This window comes from Oryx dammah, unplaced genomic scaffold (genome assembly GCF_014754425.2).
Source record: "Oryx dammah isolate SB20612 unplaced genomic scaffold, SCBI_Odam_1.1 HiC_scaffold_17, whole genome shotgun sequence".
Classification (NCBI taxonomy): Eukaryota; Metazoa; Chordata; class Mammalia; order Artiodactyla; family Bovidae; genus Oryx; species Oryx dammah.
The window spans coordinates 43152402-43171889 of NW_024070201.1; the positions used below are offsets into that span (position 1 = coordinate 43152402).

The 19488-nt window shown below is 48.1% G+C and overlaps 1 protein-coding gene across 1 annotated transcript in view; it reads left to right on the top strand.

The window, feature by feature from the left end:
* TRIM66 (tripartite motif containing 66) overlaps positions 1–17385 on the top strand; it is a 40250-nt gene extending 22865 nt beyond the window's left edge. The window contains exons 11-20 of the mRNA XM_040258430.1: positions 8438–8971; positions 9131–9323; positions 10729–10789; positions 11227–11401; positions 11715–12004; positions 12481–12607; positions 12926–13000; positions 13360–13512; positions 13926–14144; positions 14843–17385. Of these exons, the coding sequence (XP_040114364.1) occupies positions 8438–8971; positions 9131–9323; positions 10729–10789; positions 11227–11401; positions 11715–12004; positions 12481–12607; positions 12926–13000; positions 13360–13512; positions 13926–14144; positions 14843–14902 (1887 nt within the window). The 3' untranslated portion in view covers positions 14903–17385. The remainder of the gene's footprint in view (positions 1–8437; positions 8972–9130; positions 9324–10728; positions 10790–11226; positions 11402–11714; positions 12005–12480; positions 12608–12925; positions 13001–13359; positions 13513–13925; positions 14145–14842) is intronic.
* The last annotated feature ends 2103 nt before the right edge of the window (positions 17386–19488 follow it).

The window sequence follows — 19488 nt, forward strand, 5'->3', positions numbered from 1 at the left end:
AGGGTGGGGGATATGAAGGTCAAGATTACCCAACAACATTCTGAGCATCTTATCATTGATTTAAAATACTTTGTATAGCATTTTCTACTTTTTTTTCATAGATTTTTATATGTATTTTTCTATTTTATTTCTTTGTTTATCCTAGCAATACTATGAGGAAGCCACTTTCTTATTCCCCTTTGAAAGATGTGGAAACTGAGACACAGAGAGATTAAGTGACTGCCTAAAAGTTAAACAGCCAACTGTTGGCAAGGTTAGGCCCAGAGCACAGTTCCTGCCTCAGCCCTGGGTTCAATGACTAGGTTAAATGGCCTCTCTCTGTGCACTGCAGTGAGAGAAGTAGGACTCTATGTGGCCTCCCACTGCTGGATTTTCCTGTCTTTATACTCTCTGAAGTAGCCAGAGGCCTTGCTGGGGAGAAGTCTTAGGACCCATCCTAGTTGGGTCTTGGTTGTCTTTATCTGGTAACGACACTTAGCCCCCAGCCTACTCCTCGGTCTGTACTGGCTGGCAAGCACCAGGGGAAGTCAGAAGTCTATCTGAGTCCACAGACGGGAGGAAGCTGTGGCAGCAGGCACAGCTCTGTGTGTTCCACAGAGACGTACTCCTGCTCGGAGCTGCTTTGTGTCACTACAAGGAGGACTTTTGTTACAGCCGATCAGCTGTGCACACGTACCTAGGAGATGGTACTAAATGAGCTGATGGTGAAAACAGATTGCTGCTGCAAATGAGATGTGAAAGTTCTAGAACGGGTTTTCTAGTGGCTTGAGCTCTGCAGTCTCTGGAGCATTTTACCCCACCACCTTCTGTGCCACCAGCAGAATGTTTTTGTATGAACTTGGACATTTGTTTGTCAGCTGCTGTTGCCTAAGCGTTCTAATCTTGGTTCAGCCACTTTGAAAAAAGGTGATGAAGAAAGACAACTTTACAACAGAACCCCTTTAAATACCAAGTGAAACTGGAAGATATTTCGATGGCTTTGTTTCATACTTCTGAACTAGTTGACTGCTGAAAAATACACACACTCCTTTTGTCAGCGCTCATGGAATCAAGGCTGTAGGCATCACAGAGAGCTCTAGCTGAACCCCAGTTCACCTGCAAGAAGGACCTCTCTTCTGCTCATAGTGGGCCCCCAGATCTTCAGAGGACTTTGAGGCCACTAAGTTACTGCTTACGGCTTCAGTGGAGTTTGGGATATATTGTCAGCAAATGATGCAGAAGTAGTTGACATTCCTGTGGTCTGGATTATTAAGAGTGAAGCAGAAGAGTGGAGGATCATGGACCTGATGAATAGCATTTATGCCTTTATCAAAGCATTTTGATGCCTGGGCTCTTGATTCTTAAAACTCAGTGAGATTTACATTCACTTGTAGAGGAGGAAGTTCAAGCCCAGAGATGGAAAATAATTTGCTTAAATGCATATTCTAAACCTTGACATAAGAGGAAAAACTAGATACCCTGCCTTAACAGTCTCCAAATACATGGCTGTAGACCAGATCATGGGTTCTCATCCATGTCTTTTCCAAAAGCAGCTGTCTTTTCCTTGCAGCCTGGCACTGACAGCTTCTGCTCAGAATGCTTCCAGGGCCTGATAAGGCTTTCTTCTGGCCTAGGCTGTCACCCGGTTAGCAGTGCAGAATTGTATAGAGATGTGCACACTGTCCTACACAGGAATCGAGCCAAACACCCCCCAGGCCTGGCTGCCTGAATTTTATACTCTGTAGGAAGCCTATCTCCTTCCTTCTGGCCTGATTTCATTCACAGACCAAACCTAAGATCTTTGTCTAGTTCTCCTGGTTCATGAGAAAATAGGTTCTTGCTCCTAGACCTTTAGATTTCCTTAACCCAGCCCAAGAAAAATACCTCTGGCCTAGTTCTTCCACATCTCCAAAATTTGGGTTTTAAAGGTTCCACTGATTCTAGCCTTCACTTCAGATTCACTGATTCACTGATGTACCTTTTCCTTTGCTCTTCCTTCTGTCTCAGACCCTGATCCTTTTTTTTTTTTTCCATCTTCTTGGATCATCAGGGCACCGGGTACTCTTCAGTTTTCTCTTCACCAGCCATCATTGTTTTTCCATTTGACTCCCATTGGTCAGCAGATATCAACATAGTTACATCTGTAGCAACAACCTTACTTCATAAAAGAATTTTTCATTGAGCTGGTGGGACACTTAACTATCAGCAAGAGCAACTTTCCTATTAAAAATCAACTTGTGAAACCACTGGCAGGAAAAGTTAGTTCCCCACTCAGCTATCTGATTCAGTTGTGTCAAGATCTACTGCTTAATCTGAAAGCTACTTAATCTGTGTACTTAATCTGAAGCTGTTGAAACACTCAAATATTCCAAAGATTTAGATTCCAAATCTATTTACATGCATCCTTGTCTGCTTATCTATTTCCTTCAGCCAAGGCGAAGGCCTTCAATGTGTTTCCAAAAGACAACTCTCAAGTCATTGGTCTCTTCTCCTACTGTACCTATATATGGTGGTCAGTCTTTGACAAGTTTAACTCCTAGAATCAAAACCTGAAACCAGAAGTAAGCAGGCAAAGCTTCAGAGCAGCAACAAGAATAGTTGCTACAAACCTCACACCTTATATTCTGTATGAGACTATAAGCCCAATTTAGTCAACTTGATCTAGCAAGCTTAGTTATATGGTTTTCTTTGGAAATTTTTAGTTTTTCTGTATTATAGCAGTAAGCAGAGTAGAAGCATGGAGTCAGGACTTCTATAATGGCAGCTAACAAGAGGAGAGAAGACAAGAAACTTCACCTGGAAAAGTGCCATGATGTGATGTCATTCATAGAAAGGACTCGCTAAACCCTACTACATTCTTAGAAGTTCTCTAAAGCACCGATAAACTACAGGATACCCCAGCAATAGAGGTTCATCAGAATTCTTTTACGTCACTAAGAAATGGTCTCATTCAGCCTCAGGTACTCTGTTTAGTAAGACAGGGTAGTGTGCAAAGCATTTTAGAAGTACTATCCTTCAAAATAATATTTTAAAGTCAATTGCATTTTGTTATTGAAAGAGGTATGTTTCAGATATCTGGCAAATTGATTTCTGTGAAACACCACTCTATCTGTGCTACTTTATCCCCAGCAATATTATCTTGCTGTACAAACTTGAAATTTATATTAAACTCAGGGTATGTGCACCAGGTGTCTGCTTATTGACTTCTCAATCACGTCGTACTAGAGCACTAGCTTTCTACCTAATGGCACAAAATCAAGACCAGCCAGCAGGTTTCTATGGCTAGGCCCAGTCTTGGATTCTTTTATGAGCTTGGAAAATTTGGGTACTCACTCTGTGTCTCAATTTCCCTTCCTGTTAAAATGAAAGAACAATATCTTCCCTGAATTTTGACAGCATCTTGTGGCAATCATTAGAATGGCAATGTAGGCACTCTAGGTCTTCAGAAAAAGAAATTGAATTCAGCAAAAAAAAAAATTGAACTCCAGAAAAAGATCTGAGTGGTGAGAAAGGGGAGAGGAAAGGCAGAAGGTGACAGAGCACAGATGAACAGGATTAGACAGGTGAAGGACTGCAAAGGTGACGGGGAGCAGAGGTTGAAATTTCAGGCAATTTAGATAGGTCACAGGTCAGGCAGGTGGCAAACAGAGATAGAGAGATTAAGAGACAAGGAGAGCGAAGGGATGGGGACATATAATTTGGGAGGAGACCAAATTAGGGGCAAGTTAGGAGATACTAGGTCATGGAGGTAAGAGAGAGCGCCCTTCATATGTCAGAGATGACCTGAGCTGATTCCCAGAGGCTTTTTGTTTTTGTTTTTGCATTTTTGACTTTTCTCCTTGAACTAGAAAATAGCTTAGTTTTACTTGCAAACCTCAAAATCCATATGCTCACCGATGAAGTCTAAGGTTTTATATGTGAAGATGAATTCAAGGTGTCAGTTAATCTGGGAGGTGTCAGTGATTGCCCTGCACAGACATTCCAGCTGGCCATATACTTTCACCTTCTCTCATTTGACCTCTGAACAATCCCAGGTGCTAGAGAGGGCAGATAGCACCTTCTCCACTGACATATAAGCTTCTCCTGTGTGTGAGACACCAAGTGTCGGACAACTTGGCCATACTCACAAGCCCTTCTCCAGCTGTAGCACGTTCCTGAGAAGACCTTTTCTTCCTTCCTTACAGCCCCCAGCGACTCAGCCTGCTTTCCTGGCCCTGAAAGTTGGCCCTCCCCTTGCCCCTACTCACCTTGTAGCAGAGTAGGATAGAGGATCTCAACTCCCCTCTTTCTTTCCGTACATGACATAAGGACCTTCTGTGTTAATATTTTGTAGTTATTCACTCCAGAGAGCCAAATGAAATATCAAAAATAAGTAATATACAAGATAATAGGTTCCAGAAGTGCCACTGTATTTGCATAGCCTATAGAATAGGATTGAGGCCAACTTCCACAGAGCACTTTTCTGAGTCTCTTCTTAGAATTTCCCCATATACGTTTCCCAGGTCCTTGTTACTGTTACCAGAGCTTCACACCACTCCTGATATCCTTGGCCTTCTTGAGATTGGTTATAGACATGAACAGGAAAGAGATCAGTCTAGTGTTCAGTATCAGGACAAGTTACTAACCTCATGCTGTCTGCTAGGTGTTGTGGGAGCAAGTCTAGCAGGCCCAGCTCAAAATAAACCACAACAGAGTTTCCACAATTCTTCCATGGCTCAAGCTGCATGCCCTCTCTCCTTTATCATTATATTAACTCACATTTCATGGTATGTAAGAGGGGAATTGATGTCCTACAAAAGTGATCTCTACTCCTAATCTGGAAGGTTTTGTCTTTGGGGATTTAATCTCTTGTACATCTTATGACATATAGCCCCTGACTGTCTGGGACCTGGAATGGTTCCAGATGGATTTTGGTGCTCTTGAGGCTTGGCCCCAAGGATTTCACTAAGTTACCTGTGTCATTGGTAGATGAGATGACTGCATTAAATATACATGTCAAAAAGGGAGACAAAGTATCCAGCTCAAAGAATTAGACAATCATGTATAAAAGGAAATACAATGATCATTGGATATTCCTATCCAAAGATAAGAAAATACAGAATATCAGAGAGCTGTATGAGTGCATAACCAGGACAACAAGGGGACACCAAGGGATGCAGGCCTGGGTATGTTTGAGATATCCCTTGGCCTCTGGCCTCAGTCCCTTAAGCTGGGCTCTGTACCTAGTTTATCCCATTTCGTTTGCACATTCCCCCCACCCCTCCTCCTCCTCACCTTTCTGATCTTGGGACTTAGACTATACAGCAAATTGAAGTCTTTTTATTGAAGACCATTGAACTATGAAGAAACATATTAAAAGTAAACTTCTGTAGAGAAACAAAGGGTATTTAGCTTATCTGCTTTTAAAACTGAAAATTAAGAATAGGAATTATAAGCTTTACTAAAGCAGTTAAGTAATAAGGAAAAAGGGTTGAGGGAGAAGAAAAGAGAAGAGAAAATCAAGAGAGACTAAGGGCAGGTGATGGAAAGACAAAGAGATGGAAGAACAGAGTGTGGGAGAGATCAGGGAAGAGGGTGAGCAGAGAGAAGGGCAGAGGCAGGCAGGCCAGAAAAACGAGCGTGGCTTCGGTGCCAGAGAGCTGGATTCTAAAGCCATACAAATCCTATGACAAATATACTGGTGAGTGAAAGGATCCCCCTGAGATTAGGAATGTAAGATGGCTACTGTCACTACTTCTGTTCAGCTTCATACTGGAGGTCTTAACTGGTGGAGTAAGGTAAGAGAAACAAATGTAAGCAAAGGGAGAAAATAAAACTCACTAGTCCTAGGCAACATGATTTGTATGCACAGAAGATCTCAATGTGACTTTAGTAAGATCGCTGGGCACAAGTTCAGTATATAAACAGCAATTGTATTTCTATATGTGAACACAAATAGAAATTGAGATTTATAAAATTATGTTTTCAATTACATAAAAAACCTCAGATGCCTCTCTGAGCTTCATTTTTCTCAATTATAAAATTAGGGCCACAACAATAATAACATTAACAGTAATAGCAACAGCAGCAGCTAGAGTTTGTTGAGTACCCACTGCCAGACATTGTTCTAAATGTTTACATGGATTATTTCTTTTAAATTTCACAACCCTTTAATGTTTGCTGTGAGAATTAAATGAGGAAATATATGTAAAACACTTAGCAAATTGCGTTGTATATAATAAATTCTCAACAAATTTTAGCTACATAAAAATGGGCATTGTTTTAGAGAAACTCATAGACTTAGTTGTTAGTAGAACTAAGTTTCTATTCATTGGGCATGCAATTTGTAGAATAAACAGTCATGCATTATTGTTTTTAAAAAATTGTGAATAGCTCATTAATTCATTTGTTCAGCCAGGCACTGCTCTTGGGTCTAGGAAAACACTGGACAAGCAAAACAGAAAAAAATCCATACTCTAATAGGGTGGGACTTCCCAGCTGGTGCAGTTGGTAAAGAATCCACCTGCCTGCTAATGCAGGAGACACAAGAGTTGAGGGTTCCATCCCTGGGTCAGGAAGATTCCCTGGAGGAGGAAATGGCAACCCACTCCAGTATTGCCTGGAAAACTCCATGGTCAGAGGAGCCTGGAGGGCTACAGTCCATGGGATCACAGAGTCAGACACAACTGAGTGACTGCACACACACATACTCTAATGGACTTTACAGTTTGGTAGGGGACATGTTGTTAAGCAAACGGTATAACAGATTGTGCTATGAGACTGAAGTACAGGAATTATGGGAATGTAAAAGAGGGGAGTGAAAATTCACAGGTGAGCTGAATTCAGAAGGCAAGTGGAACAAGGGCAGGGCTAGGAGAATGTTCCAGAGGAAGCAGTCTATCTGAAGTGGGTAAGGGAGAGGATGTCATGATTCTGGACCTAAAAAAATTGAGTGACTGGAGCTCAAAGGCTGAGGAGAGGGCCACTATATGAACTCTGGCTGCAGAGATGGACAGAGAACAGAGCATCAAGGCCTTGGGAACTTTGTTAGGGATTTTCACAGTAGGGAGCAGTATGGTTTTATGCAGAGCGCTGATGTGGTCAGATTTGTGCTGTCAGAGTATTTCTCCACTGCAGAGGCTACTGTTGTGGTCTGGGAAAATCTGAAGTGTAACTCGGGCTCAGGCACCAGCAGCAGAGAGAGGAAGACTGGGAATAGCTGAGAGGTGTTCGAGTGGTGGAGTTGATGAGGTGTGGTCTTAGCTTGGGTGAGCGAGGCAGGGTGCCCACTGATGCCTCCCTCCTAGGAGCTGACTCAAAGAACTGGGTGACTAGGGTGACATTCACTGAAGTGAGGACAGTCTTTGTTGATTAGCTTTACTAATATAATATGGAAACTTGAGAGGGTATTTGAAAGTATTTCTTTTCCTATGGAAATTTGAATGTCTTACTCGGGGAAAAGAATGATAGGTTGAAGATACTAACTTGGAAGCTTTGAGATATTAACTCCTTGTTTCCCCTTTGATTTTCAAAAGGTGTCAAATGGTTATGTCTTTTGTCTTAAAAAAGGCTTGGGTATTAAACAGAAATTACTGAAGGTTGCATTTAGAACCAGTCTTCCCACCACTTGCCCTCCATCTGTTTCTCCAACCTGAAAAACTGCAATGGGTTCAGTATAGTAATCTGTATGTCTGTCTTCTGCCTAGGTCACCAAGTGGTTAGAACTGAGCAAAGAACTATGGGGGTTGGGATATTATTGCTGCACCCATTAATTGTCCAAGTTGTCCATGTTAAGATTTAGCTGCTCTGATGTTCTCTGCCTCTGGTTTAGAATGGCTTTGGCAGGTGTAGTAGGGCTAGAAAAGACCTTCACATCTCTTGGTCAGAGTCTTCAGTCTAATGCTGGTTGTGCTGGAGTTGATCTGAACAAGCCTGTGAGAAGGCTGTGGGGTTGACGTTCCCCAGGACTGATGGGCCTCCCCAAGCCTTGGCATTATCTCAGAGAATGTCTGCGGCAGATCAGGGTTTGAGCCTTCTGAACTTCCTCCCATTCCTATGTAGCAGAAAGTATCCTGTAGGACTCCCAGAAGGGAGGGGAGGCCACTAGTGGCTTGTGGGGGACATGTGATGTGGGAAGGTATTCCTACAGTCTGACTCTTTGCTTAGGTACTAGAGGGGAGTGAGGGATGTGGCTGATAATGACACACACACACACACACACACACACACGCACGCACACACACACACTCATGCACACCAGTGTCCTCAGCTGTGCCCACCTCTCTGGGTCATAGCCCAGCAACCTCCATGGTGTAGGGGAATGGAAACAGGACTTCATGGTCTGTCTGAGTTCCCTGAAGCTACTAGACTCTGAGGCAGAGTGAAATCTGAGCATGGGACTCTTACGGGCTGCCTCCCTCCTCTCCCTCTCACCATTCCTAGCTAACAGCCGGACTCTCCCCTGTCCTTGCTCCTGTAGCACTCCACTTCTCTGAGCATCATGGGCTTTTCCAACACACTGGAGATGGAGCTGTCATCTACCAGGCTGGCGAGGACCCTTGAGCCACAGATGCAGAGCACAAGCAGCCTGACATCTGCCCCACCCCAAGTGATGCCCCAAGTGGTACCAAGCCTGCTGAGTGGCCCCCCACCAACCGTGTCCAGCCTAGCGAGCAGTCAAAACCAGGCTGTGCCCAGCCTGACAGCCAGTCACCTGCCAGCCATGCCCAGCCTTGTGCGTGGCCCACCCCAGTCCCTGCCCAGCCTGATGAGTGATCCCTCCCCAGCCATCGCAAGCCTGGCAAGTGATCGCTCTCAGGCTGGACCCAACCTGATGTCTGGTCCCACCCACACTGTGCCAAGCCTGGCAACCTGTCCTCTGCAAAGTGTGCTTCCAGCTTCTGATGTGCAGCCAGAGACTGGGTCTGGCTCCAGTCCTGGTTCTGGCCGAACTGCAGGGGGCCTGTGCCCTGGGGATGGAACTGACCCCTCCCTGGAGAATGCCTTGTGTAAGGTAGGTCTTGGAGAAATGCCATTTAATGTCCTCTGCTTAATTCTGGGCAAAAGGGTGGCTCCTGAGGCCTCATTCTGGCCTTAGCTTAATAGCTCTGTGACCAGTGACAGGGAAAATGTCTGATTTCTTTGATTCTTTTTGGCCTTTCACCTTGGAAAGATGGAAAGTGAGGAATCTACCCGCTTCACTGACTCTCTGGGACAAGGCCCTACAGCCGCTGCTCTGGATGCTTCCAGGGACTTGTCTGTCCCTTCAGACCTGGAGGAGCCAATTAACCTCTCTGTGAAAAAACCCGCACTGGTGCCAGTGGTCAACACATCTGTGGCCCTACAGCAGCACCAGAGCCCAAGAGGTGAGACTCGGCAGCCTGCCCTTCATGCTGACCACACACTTGAGCAGGCGGACTCAGCACCGCAGGTGAAACGGAGGTTGGCAGAGCCATCTGAGACTGAGGGAACAGTGTCTGTCTCTCAGGCTAACTCATTTCTCTGTCCAGAACTGATCTTTTGATGCCTGTTCTGTTTCCCTCTCTGTGGCCAGGAATTAACCTCCTTGTAAAATTCCCCAGGCAGAAGTTTGGGGATCTGGGTTATAGGAAGGGGGACACAGGAAGAGCACCACCCCAGAAGGGCTGGGCTTGGCACAACATCTTGGGGACAAGACCGCATCTGACTTGGTTAGCTGACCTGCTCTGTCTCTTTATGTTTGAATGTGTGCAAGATACCTAACATTTCTAACTTAGTTTTCCCCCCTGTAAATGGAGCTAATCATAGCTACTTCATAGGCTTCTGGGAAAAATACCTACAGTGAAATCATTTGATGACTTATTCTCTAGTAACAAGAATTTGCCTTGCACTTGGCCTTGATGTGGATTTTTGTCTCACAGAAAAGGGAATTTGGACTGGTTGGACTTGCCTCTGATTGTCTTCTCAGCTCCCCACATGCATTCTCAAATGTGGCTAGGCAAGGCACCTTCCTTCCAGGGAAGGTGAGGGCTGCTTGGGAAGTTAGATAGCAACTGCCTAGTGAGTCCTGGGGGCCTTCTCAGTTCAGTGTATGATGCATGGGTAGTTTGTAACGATCAATGATACCTAAGTATTTAATAGATGAGGAAATTTTTCTCCTTGTCCCCTCATATTGGCTCTTCCTAACTGCACAATAACACAACCCTGAATTGTAAGCAATTAAATATTTTGAACCCTGCTTGTCCATGGACGGTGCCTCGGCCAGTGCCTGAGCTGAGTGGGCACCTGGTACATGCTAGGGTCCTCCTCTCTCCCCACTGCCCCCTGCCTATCTGCACAGACTGCACTTCTCTGGGGAGGGCTCCCGGGAGCCTCTTGCCCCTGGAAGGTGAGCTGGATTCTCGGGCTGTGCTGAAATCCCAGCACTTGGCTGATAAGGAAGGGGCTGCACAGAATGACTCCTAAGAGCAGGTGACACCAGTATATACATGGGGAACGAGTGACTTCTGAGCTCATTTTGAAGGTGAGATGCTGGCGCCTTAGCACCTAACCCAACACTCACTCCTGGGTAGCCTCTGAGTGTTACCTGTGTTATCTTTGAAAAAGAAAGTAGCCTTCTTCCCCCCTCAGGAAGGGAGCTGGGTAGGATCGTCACCATGATGAGTGATTACAGTGTGAGTAACTACGGTATGACAGGCGTGTGACCGCAGTATGAGTAGCGGATAAGAGTAGAAGGTGTGGGTGATGGGGTGTGTTATTATAAATGTATTATGAATTTGTCTTTTGTCTTAGAGTATGAGAGTTTTGAACAAGGAGCCCTCGGGCTGAACACAAAAGGGAACCAGAGTATCAGGTAACAGACCCTTGGCCCAACATCCCTCTCCCACCATCCAACTGCATGCCCTGGGAGACTGGCACAGGAAGTGAGTCTCCTTGAGGACTTAATCTGGAGCTTGCCTGCCTCTATCTTCAGCCCTCAGACCCTGGAGTGGGTGTGTGGTTGTGTGTCTGGGATGGTTGTGGGAGGATGTCCTGACTCCAGTGCTGTGAGGCAGGCACTCTGGGTGCAATTCCCCCTCTACAGGGGTCCCCCTTTGACCAGAGGACTCCCAGGGGCCAATGGGACCTGACCAGGCAGAACTGGTGGTGGGCTGGAACAGGGGCCTGTGGAGGGTTGGACTGAGGAGCTCCTGAGCAGTTCAGTTGTGGGATCGTGGATGACCTTGACTTAGCAATTGGGCTAGAGGGATGTGGCCCGTCCGAGACCCAGGGATGTGGTTCTTGCCCTAGACCCTTCAGTAATGAGCCCAAGATTCCCTACGTGCGCCTGGAGCGGCTCAAGATCTGTGCTGCCTCCTCGGGCGAGATGCCGGTGTTCAAGCTGAAGCCACAGAAGAACGATCAGGATGGGAGCTTCCTGCTGATCATCGAATGTGGTGCTGAGTCCTCTAGCATGTCCATTAAGGTACCGCTTTTCTCTGCCTTCTCCTTGAAACTTGGCCCAGTCCAGGAGCCTCTCTTTCCTCTCTGCTCCTGGCAGAATCCTGGCTCCAGCCTTGTTCTGAGTCTCTGAGTGGGGCTGCTGCTCAGCCACACCTTGTCCCCTGCTGCCTGGGGTCTGTGAGGGGCACACTAGGACTGAGCTGTCCTGGTGTTCCTAGGGCTGGCTGGTTTGGGGTCCTGAAATAAGTTGGTGCCCAGGGCTTGTCATCTTTCCTCTCCCTCCCTCAACAACGTGGTGCCTCGCTCTAACCGCTCAGACTCACTTCTTCCCCAAGGTCAGCCAGGACCACCTGCCTGATGCCATCCAGGCCCCAAATCTGGGGGGAAGAAAGGTCACTGTAACATCTCTGGCTGGGCAGCAGCCTCCAGAGGTGGAAAGTGCATCTCCTGAAGAACACAGGCTCATTCCTCGAACCCCTGGAGCCAAGAAGGGGCCCCCAGTACCCATAGAGAATGAGGATTTCTGTGCTGTCTGCCTCAATGGGGGGGAGCTGCTGTGCTGTGACCGCTGCCCCAAAGTGTACCACCTTTCCTGCCACTTGCCAGCCCTGCTCAGCTTCCCAGGGTGAGTCATGCAACCCAGGCCCTGACCTGGATGGCACAGTGATCTTCCAAGGGATGTTATTCCAGGCCAGCCCACAGGGCTCCCTCGGGGGGACTTCTTCCCCTCTCTGGCCTGCATAAACTGCAGGTCTGTGACTTAGTGGCTCTCTCTGTGCTCCTTCTGCACACAGACAGGCGGATGCTTCCCTTTCTCCTCTGTTCCCAGCTTCCTCCTCTGTTCCCAGCTTCCTCTTGTGCAGATTTATCCCTTGATGTCTCTCCCAGCCCCTTGCTAACTCCTGTTTTTCTGGATTCTCTAATCCTGAGTTAACTGAGTTTCTTTCAAGCCTGTTGCTAGGAAGCCATTCTCTGTAGGGCAGGGCTGGGGACTTAGTTTCTCATGCCACCCCCACCCCAAGCCTGTCTCGGGGTAGAGGGACACGGGAGGGGGCTGTGGACACGTGCTGGGGCCTCACGTGGCCTCACTTGCCTCTGCAGGGGAGACTGGGTGTGTACTTTGTGCCGCAGCCTGACCCAGCCTGAGATGGAGTACGACTGTGAGAATGCCCGCTTTAGCCAGCCTGGAGTGCGGGCCCCTCCTGGCCTGAGCATATATGACCAGAAGGTAGGGAGGGGTCTCTGGGAACAAGGTTCCCACCTGGGGTAGCCTGCCTGTGCCTATGGGGGCTGAGACTTTGCTGAGGGGGATGAGAAGCCTCTCTGGTACCTCTCTTTGGTGCTATGCCTGGACTTTGGCCCATGGGGGTTCGCTATGATTTTTCTTCTGCCAGCTGTCTTCCTCTGGCCTGGGAGGCTGAACTGTGCCCTGGTATGGCTGGCGGCTCATACCCTGTGGGCCAAAGCCATCAGTGTCACCATGGTTAATTCTTACTGAGTTGGGGCCGGAACAGACTGACGCGGCTGCCCATTCTGGTTTCTGCAGAAGTGTGAGAAGCTGGTACTGTCCTTGTGCTGTAACAGCCTCAGCCTGCCCTTCCATGAACCTGTCAGCCCGCTGGTAAGGAAGCCCTTGCTGGTTCTGCAGAAGGCCTGGGCCTCAAGCGGATTGCGGTGGGGCCCAGGGTGGGCTCGGAGCGTGGCCGCTGGAAATAGGGGTAATTTGTGCATGATCTCGGGACCTGGGGGGCCTGGCCACCACAGCCCCCACAGCTGCTGTTGCGTCAGACCTGCTTGACATGTAAACCACTCCTCGTTTCCCTTTCTTCCCTCCACCTGTTGCTTCTTGCTGCCTTCCTCTTCCTTGTGTTCTTTTCCTTCTACTCCCAACTCATTGTCTATCTCTTCTTCCTTCTTATCCTTCACTTTTCTCCTCCATTTCTCTCTTCCTATTTGCTTCCCCTCTTCTCCTCCCCCAAGGCCCGACATTACTACCAGATTATTAAGAGGCCCATGGACCTGTCGATCATCCGGAGGAAGCTGCAAAAGAAGGACCCAGCTCACTACACCACCCCGGAGGAGGTGGTATCAGATGTCCGCCTCATGTTCTGGAACTGTGCTAAGTTCAATTACGTACGTCTTCCCTGTTTTCCCTCTCCTCTATTTCCAGTGACCCCAGGAGTGTCATGGCTGGATAGGGGTGTCTGGTTTGGGCCTGGGCTGCCATGAGGACCTGGGAGCAGACCTTCGGGGGCCTACTGTAGCGACTGTGTATAAACTCTCTCCCACATTTGGGCCTCAGCATGAGCTCAGGAGGAAGATGGGGGTTGTTAGTGACTCGTTATCTGTGGGTAACTATCAGGGTCACTTCTGCTTGGAGAGTTGATGACACTAAACGGATTATCCTGAGTCCTGAGAAAATGTCGAGTTTGAGCCATCCAGGAGACCCAGCCGGGCTTTGTGCTCTTTGCACAGCTCTTGAGCAGCCTGGAAGGGATGGGCTGGTGGATTAGGGCCAGATCATCACTGCTCTCCTCCCCCTTCAGCCCGACTCTGAGGTTGCAGAGGCAGGCCGCTGCCTGGAAGTGTTCTTTGAGGGCTGGTTGAAGGAGATCTACCCTGAGAAACGGTTCGCTCAGCCACAGCAGGAGGACTCAGACTCTGAGGAGGTGTCTAGTGAGAGCGGGTATTCCACTCCCCAGGGCTTTCCGTGGCCCCACTACATGCAGGAGGGCATCCAACCCAAGAGGCGGCGGCGACATATGGTAAGAAGCTGCTGCCAGCTGGCAGGTGGGTGGGTGATTAGGCAGGTGGAGGGCACCCATGCAGCAGGTACAGGGTAACCTGAAGTGAAGCATTTCAGCTCAGGTGGCACAAGAGAGTAGGGACAAGGGGCCGTCACTTCCCACTCCTCAGCCTAAGTGGAAGGCAAGGCAGTGTGGGGCTCTTCAACTCCAGTGACCCCTGAGGCTTGGAACTCAGAGAGGTGGATGTATCTGCCTGGGTCACCCCGAAAATTTGCAACAGGACCAGGTCTCCTGACTCCTGCTGGTTATTCCACACTGTGATGCCCTGGTCTCAATCCTGATCTCCACTTGGGTTGGGAGAAAGGGAGAGTCTTCTTAGCCCCTTGATGTAGAGAAGGAAGGAGAGGTGTTGCTTGCAGGAAAGAGATCTCCTCTGACCTTTCGTCTGGTCTCACTCGTGCAGACCTGAAACGTCAGTTCCATGCTGTTTCATTCCACTGACATGTACTGCCTGCCCACTGTGTGCCAGGGTCCCCCTAGCCACCCCCATCGCCTGTGACACGTGGCACACAGTGCTTGGTGGCTTCATGAATTTTGAAGTTGCATCCCTGGGGTGGAATAAAACACTTTGGCCCTGGGGAATCCTAGTCTGGACTTTTCACACTAATGAACCCTACATTTGGGCATTCCGATTCTAAATTTTTTTTTTCTTTCAGGAGAATGAAAGAGCAAAACGAGTGTCGTTTCGCCTGGCCAACAGCATCTCCCAGGTGTGAGGGCTGGAAGGAGACCAAGCACTCTGGCAGCTGGTGCCTCCTCCTGTTGACCCCTCCTCCCCACTTTTCAGCGCATTCTCCTTGGATCGTGGACGTGAGACGCTTCTTGTCGAGCCTGTACTGCCCTTCTTTGCCTTTTGCATCTTACAGCATTTATTTGGGAGCCATAGTGCATCCACTACAGAGAAGATTTCAGTAATAAACAGCGAAGAGGGGGTGTTCCCTGTGAGCAGAACGGTCAGATGTGTAGGGTCCACTTGACAAGACCAAGCCTGGTCAGGCTCAGGAGGACCATCCTTCCTTGGTGAATTCTTCCTGCTGACGAAGGCAGACATTTCTCACCTTTCAGGGTGCAGGGCTCAGGAGCAGCGTATGTATCTGAATTCCTCTTGGGCCCAGAAGAGGGTAAAAGAAGGGAGAGAGGTTCTGATATATCTACTGCAGGCCTGTGATCCTTGGCCTAGCACAGCCAAAGACTGTCACTGTTGGCCTTTGTTTGGCCTGCTCGGACAGAAGCACCTGCCCTGGGTGTGGTAATGAGGCTTCTAGAGGCCATAGGTCTCAACTGGTGCCTGTTCGGGTTCTCACGGTTTTCAGGGTATTTGTTCTTCACGTCCCCTCTCCTGATGCTGATGCAGGTGGCCACTGTGGAGCTCTGGATAGTGTGGCATTCTTGACGGGGCTGGGGAGCCGTGCAGACACCACTTAGGTCTTCAGGCTCAGATCTTACTTACAGGCTTAAGAAGATAGAAGAGTTTAACCTCAGAGCGTGCCCTCTGTGCCACTTCCTTGGATTGCGAGCTCTTCTTTGGTGTCAGAACTGGCTTTCTAGAAGTGATTATTGGTGGCCACCCCTTCATTATGCCCATTCAGAGGTCCAGACCCTGAGTTCTGCTTGGGAGAACTGTGAGGAAGCTGCTGTCTGCTTTACATACAGAGGTTCTGGGCCAAGGAGAATGACCCACAACCAGCTCCCTCTGCTGGATCTCTCCTCCGGCTTAGAGATCCTAGCTCTCAACTCCTCCACTTCATAGAGCCAAAGATCAGAGTGAGTCCTCTGACTCGCCTGTCCTCAGGCTGTCCATAGCCAAGAAAAAATCAAGACTGTGCTGATAGCCCCCCACCCTCTTTTGTTTGTTGGAGGTTGGAGCAGGTCAGAGGGACTGGCGGGAGCCAGGCCTAAGCGTTCATGGAAGTTCTGTCAGGGATGTAAAACTGATAGAAGCCTCTTCAGTGTCCTTTGGTGACCCTGAAGCAACTTCAGAATGTTATTTCTCCAGGAATTCAGAGAGAAGTGTTCTGGGGGTCACGGGCACAGGAGCAGAGCTCCAGGGTGCATCTCAGATAGATGGTCGTGGTCCATGCAAGGAGTCTGGGAGGAAAAGGCATACACGGATGCTGGGGGTCAGGCCACCTCACTGGCAAGGGCTCAGTTGAGAAGGAACCTGTTGCTGATGGCTTGGCCTGGAGACACCTCTCCCTGGGCCTGCAGTGGCTTAGCTAATTTCAAGGGAGCTGCAGGTCATGGCTTTGTTTTTGCCAAGAGATGAAGTTTAAGGAAATTCTTGGCTGTAGGGCCCTTGTTAATGGGGACATTTTGATCAGAGAAAACATTTCTTCTCTCCTTGTGCGTGGATGGAGCTGTTCATTTCCTTTCCACCCAGGCTGAAAGAGCACCTTCACTTCAAAGCAGACTATGCCCACTGACTTACCATTCTCTCACCAGCACATGCCAAGCTCTCCTAAGCAGATGGGTTTCCATAACCGTGTTTTCTGGTTTGGGGTAACTAAGTCTTGAATACTCCAGTAGCCAGGCAGTCTTTGGGCCTAACCCTCTGCTCTTTGGAGCTCATATGACTTTATGGTTTGGGCTCTGGCCATTTCCCTTTCAATTTTTGAATCTTTTTCTCTATTTAGTTGGCTTGGCAAGGTTCTCTCTGTAATTACCTCATTAATTCCTCCTCTCAGTCATTTTTCCTTTGTGTGGGTCACCTTCCCACCTTCTCTGGGTCACCTTCACAGTGCTTTGTATTGGGCAGCTGGGTGAGGGCTGTGACAATCTCAAACCTGATTGACATCTTTCCCCAAGACCAGAGGGAAACCACAAATACGAAGCAGAAATGTAGTTTAGTGCTTGGCTTCCCTTGTATCAGTGGTGTTCCCACTAGTAGCCTGCTGGGCCACGGGACCTTAGTGATGTGGTAGAGAGTCACATGCTCCCTTCCCACTGCTGAGAACCCTGCATGCCAAGAAGCTCCCTTTAGGCACCTGAGCAGGGAGGGTGGGAAGGAGGGTGTCCTTTCCATTAGGAGTGTGTGGCCCCCCCATTCCTTCACTGGTTACCCCACAGCACTGCCCTCTCCTGGCTTTTCCTGTGTACTTAACACCAGTGTTTTAAGTCATAGTTTTGTTTTGTTTTTGCATGCAGAAAACAACATGGTGTTTTAGAAATTAAACAAAAGGCTACTGGCTGCGTGACCGTCTTTAATGGCTCTTTGTTAACATTTGAGCTAATCCTGTTTTTGACTTACTCCTATAATGATCCCGTTTTGGAATCAGTTAAGTCCTTTGGTCATTGACAAAGTCATGAAGTGAAAATGCAGTGAGTTCTGGTAAGGTACAGAATGCAGTCCTAGAAGAGAAATTGGGTTTCTTGGATATGCTGAGAAACAGAACGGGCCAGCTTCAGCTGATGCAGAGGAGATTGTAGTGCACTCTTCTAGAACCTAGGTAGGTTGACTCTGCCTAACTTCCAGCAGTTGCCAACTATACATCTTGCCTGTCTGTGCAAGTGGCAGCCACCAGATCCTCTGTAGGCTCTGTAGGTCTTCACAGAGAACCCTGCCGTCAACCCTGGTACACTCTGGCTCCCTGTACCCAATTCTGGCAACAGGTCTTTGCCTTGCTCCTAAGACCTAGACCCTTCCCTATATGTTCCTGGGCTCTGCTCTGCTTTCTCTTTCACTCCATGGTGTCACCTACAATCTTCTCTTCTGAACTCCTTAACTGAGACTCTGCCCTTTCTGGATTAACATCCCCTGTGCTTCCTCTCCTCCCACTGTTCCACTGCTATTAATTAAACTGCCTGCTCCTTCAACCCGTTTCCAAGACCTTAGCTCTCTGTTCTCCCAATCTTTCAGTCTTCTCCTGGACTTCCTCCTCTCCTGAGCCTAAACCCATGTCCCATGACACACTGATGCTTTTTTCAGCATCCTAAACTTCCTCATCCTCTCCAGCTTTTGCTGGAACTATCAACCCTCCTCCACTTTCTGCATCAACCTGTGTTTAGCTCCTTCTTTCTGGGCTCCTAAGCATGACAGATTTCAGAGTTGAGAGCCTCAGTTGGGCTCTCAGTATTGATTGGTGTATCTTTGACTTGTTATTACTCTGCTTTCCATGCGTGTCCTTTATCTTTTCTCTCAGCAAATGACTGGCCTCATTGCCTACTTCACAGAAGAGAGACCCTAAAACAAGACTTTTGCTGTCCATGTGCTCCTCTCGCCTCCCATGCCTCTGTGTATCCATCCTTAGCTCCCTGCCAGTTATTCCTGTTTGGTGCTCTACTTATCTAATCCTGCTCTGCATCTTCCAAGACTGTGCTTTATCATTTATCTCACTGCTCCCATTTTCCAGGGTCTTCAGCCACACTCTCCACTGGTTACCTCCACATAGATAACAAATAAAGTCTCCCCAAGATTAAAATAAAATTTCTTAGAGTCTGTTACACTTACATTTTCCCCTAGTCAGCCAAATTTCTCTTAACAAAATATTTTTTATTGATTCTTCCTAGTCACTCTTTCATCCTCTATATAGTTTTTCATAAAAGTCACCAGTGACTGCCCAGTTGCCAAATCAAGTGAATACATTTCAGTCCTCAACAGTCATGAACTCCCTATAGCATTTCACATCATCTACCACTTCCTCTTTGAAAAACACTCTTTACTTGGCTTTGGTGACACCGCAGCTTTCTGGGTTATCCTCTTTACTTCTCAGCCACACAGGCTGAGCCTTCCTGGAGATACGGACAGGAAGTGCCATCAGTAGCATCCTGTGGTCTCCCGTCTTCAGGAGCCGATGCGCAGGAGGAAGCATGGCTGCTCCTTCCCCTACCCTTCGTGTCTGCCCGTTTTCTTTGACTTCATTTCTTCTCCCGGACTCAGATCTCCTCATGCCAAGCAAGTGTGTGAGCTCTGCTGGGAGGACAGCATCTGTGATTCTTTCTGTCTCTCCCAGCACAGACACAGACAGATTTTAGCCAGATTTTAGTGTGCTAAGAGGCCCTATATAAATCCGCCCAGGAATGTGGATTAGGTCTTACCAAGAAGAAATTTGGTAAACTGTATTACCCAGCTGGTGGGCAGCTCATCACCAGGATCCTCACACCAATTAGAGCCTGCCTTAGCCGGGAAGGAGCACGGGATCATGGTAAGCATGTTTCCACGCATGGATCAGTGCTCTAGCCAGGAGGAAGATCCCATCTGGGGTGGGTATCTGCCACTGATAACATTCTGTTGGAGGGAAATCAGGAAGCTCTGTGATTCATCACTTGCTTGGGGTTCAACGAGGGTCAGCCTGGCCCCTTGAGC